We start from the raw sequence: 8,649 nt of genomic DNA, 5'->3' as shown, positions 1-8,649 counted from the left end.
AGAGTAATGCATGGTCGGACCATGGAGGTTCACTTTGACCCGAAAATTTAGATTTTAAATTGCATTGCTATTTCTAATACAAGATTCGAGAGAGTTACAAGATTTCATTTCAGGTATTGCACCCCCCAAAAATATCTGCAAATAATTCCATAATTATATAGCCCCCTGTACTCCTCTCTGTGGTCACAGCCAACCATGAAAACCATGTGAAAACAAACCGAACTTGCATTTCACATTAATATTGTGTGCTGCATTGTCGATGTCGAGAAACATACATGAAAGTTTTTGGACAACAACAACAACAACAATAACAACAACAACAACAACAACAACAACAATTCAACAACATCTTCTATCAGCGCGTCAACCGGAGCGTTTGCATTAGTGACGCTGGAGGGAAAATGTTGATATGCTGTGAGTCTCTGGACACGAGGTACAATAAGGCCACCATGGACAGAGCAACATGGGCCATGAAGCTGTTTTAAGAGCAAAAAAAGGACTGCTATGAAAAATAATTTCCAATGGGTGGGGGCAACAGTCACAACAATTTTAACTTAAAGACAGTGGACACTATTGGCAATTGTCAAAGACCAGTCTTGTCACTTGGTGTATCTCAACATATGCATAACATAACGAACTTGTGAAAAATTGAGCCCTCAATCGGTCCCCCCGTCGAAGTTGCGAGTTATTAATGAAAGAAAACCACCCTTGTCACACGAAGTTGTGTGCTTTTAGATGCTTGATTTTGAGACCTCAAAATCTAAATCTGATGTCTCGAAATCAAATTCGTGGAAAAACTTCTTTCTCGGAAACTACCACCTACCTCGCCGTTTTCCCATAATGTTGTGTACTACCAACCTCTCCCCATTTCTCGTTACCATAAGAAGGTTTAATGCTAATAAATATTTTGAGTAATTACCAATAGTGTCCACTCACTGCCTCCAATGGACTTTTTTGGGGGGGGGGGGCTGGTTAGCCCACCTTGTTGAGCTGTTAATGGCACCGATTTTAACATTATTATAACATCGGTCTCATCACTGTCACGCACCATGTACAGTGATGAGACCGATGTTAAAAGCGGAGCCATTTTAAAACAGCTCAACAAGGTGGGCTAGGGGCTGGTGTGGTAGCCAGTTTCTCAGTGCGAGGAAGACGTCGGGAGGATCGCAACTAGTCTGTTATGGTCATGGTAGGCTAGCCAAAGTGTGAAATTACATTTTGGACGGCATAGTTTGTTAATGGCTGGCATCCATGCTAGATGTATAGATCATGGGCTCGAAGACGATTATTAGGGTGGATGCCCAGCTTGATTTTGGATTTTAAGGTCATTTTGGGGTCAACGGTCAAAAAATGTCAAAAATCAATAATTATTTTCAAAATTTGTGTCAAATATAATCACCTTTTATAAATCTATTCATAGAATGTATTTTTAACTTTATGTTGATACTACAAACCACTTGGTGTGCACGTGTGAATTGTGCATATTTTTACGAGCCTATCTAGCTTTGCCAGAATGCCGCACACACGTGCCCCAAAACACGGGGCTATTTTTAGCCGTACTGTAAACAACCCGAATGGCGGGAAAAATTACTACGTCCCATGGCTTTTGAATACAATCGACGCTGTTGAACTCGATGCCCCACCCATTTTATGTACAGAGAAGCTTTATTGGAGAACTGGCAAAGGTTCAGTGGTTTTAGCCACGCCTCCTTGATGACGTAAGCCAACGTCATCCGAGCCCCTGTTATATCAATCCGCGCTCTTTAACAGCTGATTTTTAGGCTATATTTAAACAAAATCATACAAATTGACCAAATACAAGTATAAACATAATATTTCAAACAGTTTCACTGTAAATTAGTGAATTTTACTGCAGAATCGTTTGAATTTCAACACGAATATAGGACTTATTTTTGTACGAATGGACACTTCCTGAAGGAGTGATGCGGATTTCCCGCCATTTTCAGCTTGGGTTAGAGCGCATACACAACCCGATGGTGGGAGCGTAACGTACTGCAAATCGATCTTAGAAAAACACACGTAGAGAGTCTGCATGCAAGATAATAATTATTTGCGTGTAATTTAGGTGGGATTTAAACGAAGATGGCCGCCACTACCACAGAAGAATTGGACATAAAACAACGATTTGAGGAGCTGTGTCTGGGTCTAAATCTTGACGATTCGTCTGGACGAGAGGCATGGGATACATTCGAACGAATAAGCGTAAATTATACGCTGGAGGTGGGTTGTGAAGGCGATGCTGTGACTAATTGCGTAACGTTTTCAATTTTTAAAAGTCTCTCTTGTTTACACGGTGTAGCCTACGAACTGTTTGACCTGCCCTGGTTTTCCACGTTCCATTCACGCCCAGATTCCGGACATTACAAATTAAGTTTGCTTTTCTGTAATATTATGTTGTTAATTTCATTGGCGTTGTCACCCTCTTGTCTTGAAAAGACTAATGGTAAAGAGGAGTTTGATTTATACATTCTCTTCTTTTTGATTGCTGCAACATTTTTGTCCAAAATTCCACATAAATAATTAGCCCTTCTATCTAACTAGGCCTACCTCGTTCATCTTCTTCAGTTCATGTCGTTCAACATGTTCAACATGTTCAAAACTTCAATTCACTTCAAAGTTTTTATTTGTAGGCTTAATAAAAAAATAAAAAAATAAAAAAAGTTGTATTATAAACCGATGCAAAACTGTAACTGTTTTAAACAATCATGGTCAGAAAGATTGTGATGAGTTAAAAGGTATTTTTTTTTTAATAGATAAAGTTGCCTATTTTAATATATTTAGTAACTAAAACTGAGCCGAGTGAAAAAGTGGTGTCGGAAAAACTGTCGGGGTTTGGAAATCTTTCCCGCTGGTTTTTACTTCGCGCTTCTTGCCAGTGCTTGCTATTGGTTTGTGTACCGCTGCTGGTGGGCTTGCGTGGTGTGGGTGATGAATACCTAGTCCTTCTTGACTAAAAACTTCTTGACTTTGGCAAGGGCACCCTATGAGGAAATTGTAAATTTCTACTGGAGCATTTCACGGGCATCAAGGCAATGGCAAGGGGCAACGGAGGCAATCGCCTTCGTTGCCTCCGTGAAGTATCAGGCCTGCATTTTCTTGTTGGTAAAGGGCACCATATGATGAAATTGTAAATTTATACTGGAGCATTTCAAGGGCACCAAGGCAATGACCAGGGGACACGGAGGCAATCACCTTTGTTGCCTCCGTGAAGTAACAGGTCTGTAGATGGACTGAGAGGGCAAGGTCGTTTTAATTTTGCAATAGGCACTTCTTATTGGAAAAATCAAAGGGAAACTTTGAAGGAGCACCAAGCCCAAGACAGGGGGCCATGGAGTCCATGGCATCTGTGCATGTTGGACAACTCTATGGTTCAGAGACCTCGGCGAGTTGTCCATTCAAATGTCAGACAAGTCGAATGTTGATCAGACAACTTGACGTACGGCCGGGTGGAGTTTATCAGACTAGCCATCCCCCCATGTGTATTTGAATTACTTTTCAGCATTGCCATTATACGACAAGAAGTTCAAACTTATAAACATGTGTAAATCACAACAAGAAAGTTCAGTTTCCAAAAGTCATTTAACTGGAGAAAACCTTACTCTGATTCAACAAACTGCTGTGGCGTATGTACTGTATACATGTATCGTGCAAGTACTATTGATTTCCATCGGCTTCTTCCTGGGCCCTGTAGCATACAGGCCTTTGTGTTTTGTTTTTGAAAGGGCAAGGGCACCAAGGCAATTTCTCCATACAAGTATGAGAAAATTGTAAATTTCTGTGAAGTATCATGCCTGAGTATATACCTTCATCTGCTCAGTATGTGTCATGATCTTTAGATTCAAAATTTTGTAATTTTTTTTGCCCTAAATGTTCTTGTAACGAAGGTGCTCTTTGTCATAAGGTGCTCTTTTTTGGTGAAATTTTATGGAGAATCTCCGAGCCATAAAAGGCCGTCATTCAAATTGAATCAGGGGCCAAAAATCTATGATGTTTACTTAAGCACATGTGCAGTGAAACAGCAATGGGAGACTCGAGAACGTTGGCTGGCAGCAGACTTACCAGGTGAATTTTCATTGTTTGCAAATTTCTGAGCAGGGGAACAAAAACCAAGAACAATGGTAATACCTGGTAAGTCTGCTGCCACCTAGCGTCCCAAAAGTCCCCCATAGCCTGTGTACAAATAATGAGTTAAAATTGTTGTTGCGCGTTCTTTCCAACTAGGGAGATGATCTTCACTGGCTTGTCTGCGCGTTGTACGTAGCATGTCGCAGATCGACAATACCCACCGTTGGCAATGGAACTGTGGAAGGAAACTGCGTTTCTCTGACTCGTCTCTTGAGATCTGCAAGATTAAGGTATGCCAATTGTGTAATTTCTTAGGATTTTAACTGATTTTCTTAAAACCTTCTCGGGCCTTTAAATTTTCTTGGGAGATGGTCATGACACTTGTTTCCTTTAGAGCAAGATTCATTAACTACTTGCTTGGTACTTCGTATGGGACATTAAGCCGTAGGTCCTGTGGAGGATTGGTAGCTTTTGCAAAAAAAAAGAACCAAAAACACTTTATTATTGTAAAAGGGTAGGTATAAGCCCTGGTGTTTCTTATTCACATGGCAAGGACCCTAGTTGACAGGTTTCCTGAGGCTTGCGAGCTACAGTGATTCAGTTCAGGTATTAGACATCAAGTGTTGGTTTCATTACCAAAACTGGACATCGATTAATAATAACCCTCCTACTCCTTGACCCTTCAATACCATCCACTGATGTTCGGAATGATGTTATACCATGCTATTACCTAAATGTGATACTGCTGGAGAGAAGGTGTTTTAAAGGGTTTATGAAACCTTTTATAGATCAAGTTTGTTGTGACATGAATCCCCACTCACTGAGACTAAAGATGCCACATGTATTATTTACATGTATAGAAGTTTCAGCTTCATTAGTCGTCAAGTTTTTTAGAAAAAAAGTGAAGATCACAGAGCATCAGTTTCAGGAGAGTCAAGTAAATCTGTTGTACATGCTAAAATAAATGTTGTCTCACTGAGACAAAAATTATTTTTTGTGTAATTGTTTTACTCGTTTCTCAAAAACTACTGCACCTCATATATACCATCATTATCCTTAAATCATGTAAATTTAATGTAAATTTAATGTTAATATGTGGATGCGTGTGTTATGTGTCAAACAAAAAGTAACCAAACCCTTTAATTACAAACAATTTCACATTTTTTTTCTCCTTCAGTGTCATTCAGTTCTTCAGCAAGATGAAGAAGTGGGAGGACATGGCAAATCTACCCCAGCAGTTCCGTGACAAAGTTGAGCGCCTCGAGCGCAACTTCAACGTCTCGACAGTGATCTTCAAGAAATACCAGCCCATCTACCTGGACATCTTCAAGAGCGTAACCAATGAACAGCCACGTGTACCAAGGGGACGCAAACAGAGGTGAGCATTTCATACAGGCCTTGCTGTTTACACTGATTTCTGCGTCGGGCTTGTAAAGATGTGATTGTATAATTCTGACAGTCTTGTGTTTTTGCATTGTATACTTCATTGTCAGTATCTTTTTTAAAAGCACTGGACACGATTGGTAATGTCAAAGACCAGTATTCGCAATTGGTGTATCCCAACATACATGTATGCATAAAATAACACACTTATGAATTTTTGCACTTGACTTGTCATCAAAAGTTGCAAGAGAATATAATGAATAGAAAAAAAAACACCCTTGATGCGCAACTATTTGTGCATTCAGATGCCTACTTTTTTTCCCCCAAACCTCAGTTTTGCCAGAGATAATTACGAAGGGTCAAGTGTCTAGAAATTGTCAACGAGGCCTCCAAATTTTTATTAGACCAGAAATATTAGTGTAATATGAAGCAAATGTATCTATTTTTGTTAATCATTATACTTAATGTTTATCATTATACTAGGCCATAATGGTATCTGAAAATCCTCTGGCATTTGTCCATTGAGAAAAAACATCTCTACCCCCCCCCCCAACCCTGACGCGTCCTCCCTCCAACATTCCTGCCTCGCAGATTCCTGCCTCGCAGATTCCTGCCTTGCAGCTCGGTCATTTCTGCAAGTCTCAAATTTCTAAACAAACAAACCAACATGAGAACTAATGATCGGACCCCCCAGCTGGGATTCGGTTTCACTTCTGGATGTCCATAAATATCTTCGTTTCTGTTTTGTCGGTATGAAAATTAACGAGGCATATTAATTTGGGTTTTGTTTTGTAGGAGGCAACCGTGCTCCAACTCTGAACTCTTCTCATTCTGCTGGACGCTGTTCACTCTCATCAAAGGTAAGCTTACTTTTAAAATAACAATGTTAGGGATTGTTGAATTTGCACAGTATTCTGCGCCATGTAATGCTATGGCAAACGTGCTTTTTGGGGTCTTGGCTCCAACACTTTGGAACAAGCTACCGTAACCCACCCACATTCAAACGGCGCCTTAATATCATCAAAAAGTTTTGGTTAGACGCCTACAGCAGCTTTCGAGCATTATTAACGCATTTTAAGAATCAATTGAGTTTCACTGTCAAAAAATGTGGTTGTGTAAAAAAGCTTTTGTTAAACAAAATGGAATCAGAGAAGTGTTGCCAAGTTGCACGTTGTGTACTCCTAATAGGGAGTATTCTTCCTGCATAGACATAATCGCTCTGTGTTTACTGCGATATCTTAAAGCCATTGGACCCTTTCGGTACAGAAAAAACAAAAAAAAGTTCAAAAATTTACAAATAATTTACAGGGTTTACAGAAGGTAATGGTGAAAAACTTCTCTTGAAATATTAGTCCATGAAATGCTTTACTTTTTGAGAAAACGGTAAAACAATATAAATTCTCGTTAACGAGAATTACGGATTTGTTATAAACACATGTCATGAGACGGCGAAACGCGCGAAAACAGGAGTGGGTTTACCCGTTATTTTCTCCCGACTCCGATGTCCGATTGAGCCTAAATTTCCACAGGATTGTTATTTTATATATAAGTTGTGATACACGAAGTGTGGGACTTGGACAATACTGTTTACCGAAAGTGTATAATGGCTTTAAAGCGCGACCACCTTTTGAAATGAAATTGCCATGTGTTAGTTTTGTTGTATACATCTTCATTTATGTAGGGCAAAACCAAAAATTAACAAGTCCAAAAGTTCATTTTAATACCTTTATTTTTTATTTATTTTTTTAATGATGTGCAACGTTGTGTCTTCTTTTATTATTGTTGAGCATCAAAGTCTAATCACTGATAAAAACAAATGAGACCAACATTTTCTTTTGCAAAAGAAAACACACACAACAACAAAACATTTTGATGCTGGCCTTGTGGAAAATAAATTATTGCTCGAGGTATTTCTTTTACTCAAATCATGTAATGAATAATTCATGACTCACCAAGTCTTCCCTGTTGTGTCTAATGAATTATTCTTTAAACATTGCCCTCCGTGGCTTCCATCTGGGTCCAATTTCATAAAGCCTGTACATTGTAAGCACAAAACTGCCTAAATACAGAACACAGTGTTGCTTAGCAGAAACAAATTACCAGTTAAAATTACTTCAAGCTTGCATTGTTGTGGCGGGTGTCCCACTCAACTTGTGCAAAGCAAAGATTTTTCAAGCGGTATTTACTGCCAAACAACTTTTTAAAATCTGGCCCTGGTTGTGTAATCCTTATCAACTTATGAATTATTCATGAGTAACCCTGATTCACTGTACCCTCTCATTGAAAGTACAAAACTTCAAGCCCCCTGTTGAATTATTCATAGGTTTGCCCAGTCATGTGACCTTCATTACCATGCAGCAGTCAGGTGTTCCTTGCTTAGTTGACCTCTGCATGGGGGGCACAGTCCTTTGTTATGTTAATAATACAGTCCTTTGTTATGTTAATGATGTTTGTCATCACCTGGATTAGGGAAACTTGCTTCTACCTGTGACATGTTGTAACTTGCCTGGGACTTTTTATTGGGCAACCCAGTAATTTTATAAGTTGGGCATTATATGATCCACTTTGGGTTTGATGGTTTTTTTTACTGGGTATGTACTTGAACGATAGTACATGTACAAAATTGGAGGTGTACTCATAAATTCACCAGATTTGGATGGGTATAAAACGTGGCTAGTTTGCAAGTGGCTTTTGAATGCAACACACCATTGGTTTGTTTGGTAAGGCACTTCAAACTTGTGTGTTGCTTGTCTTTAACTTTTATCAGAATGATAATTAATTTATTAACATAAGATTTGTATGATGTTAATTTCAAGCTTGTCCACTTGTGAAAGATAGGTTTTCTGCCTTTATCGGATGTCATGAAGTCATTATCAGAAGTTAAAATTCTGCATTGGATCCAGAAAACATGTCTTTTGGGGGTAATTTTAGCAACTAAAATGTGACAGTTATAAACTTACTAGTAGTGCCATTGGCAGGAGTCATTTTATTGCCTTCTATCTTTCGTAACTGGCACAGAAAGTACCTAGTGTAACTGTAAAAAGGGCGTAGAGAAGTAGAAGTGGATATACTTGTTCAGAGGAGGCTGAGTGCAATCTTAATGAATGACAATGCCTCAATCACCTTGTACTCAATTTCAAGAGTTATTCACAAAGCACTAAGATTCAACTGAAGATGAGT

General features: G+C 39.1%; 1 protein-coding gene across 2 annotated transcripts in view; it reads left to right on the top strand.

The window, feature by feature from the left end:
• Positions 1-1,983: 1,983 nt before the first annotated feature.
• Positions 1,984-8,649, top strand: part of LOC117289130 (retinoblastoma-like protein 1) — a 32,687-nt gene continuing 26,021 nt past the window's right edge. For both annotated transcript variants that reach the window (XM_033770108.1, XM_033770107.1), the window contains exons 1-4: positions 1,984-2,241; positions 4,243-4,376; positions 5,264-5,464; positions 6,265-6,329. In XM_033770108.1, coding sequence (XP_033625999.1) covers positions 2,104-2,241; positions 4,243-4,376; positions 5,264-5,464; positions 6,265-6,329 — 538 coding nt within the window. In that variant the 5' untranslated portion in view covers positions 1,984-2,103. The remainder of the gene's footprint in view (positions 2,242-4,242; positions 4,377-5,263; positions 5,465-6,264; positions 6,330-8,649) is intronic.

This window comes from Asterias rubens, chromosome 4 (assembly GCF_902459465.1).
Source record: "Asterias rubens chromosome 4, eAstRub1.3, whole genome shotgun sequence".
In the NCBI taxonomy this organism is placed as follows: domain Eukaryota; kingdom Metazoa; phylum Echinodermata; class Asteroidea; order Forcipulatida; family Asteriidae; genus Asterias; species Asterias rubens.
Note: the sequence above shows the minus strand (reverse complement) of the source record. Positions and strands in the feature narration are given on the sequence as shown.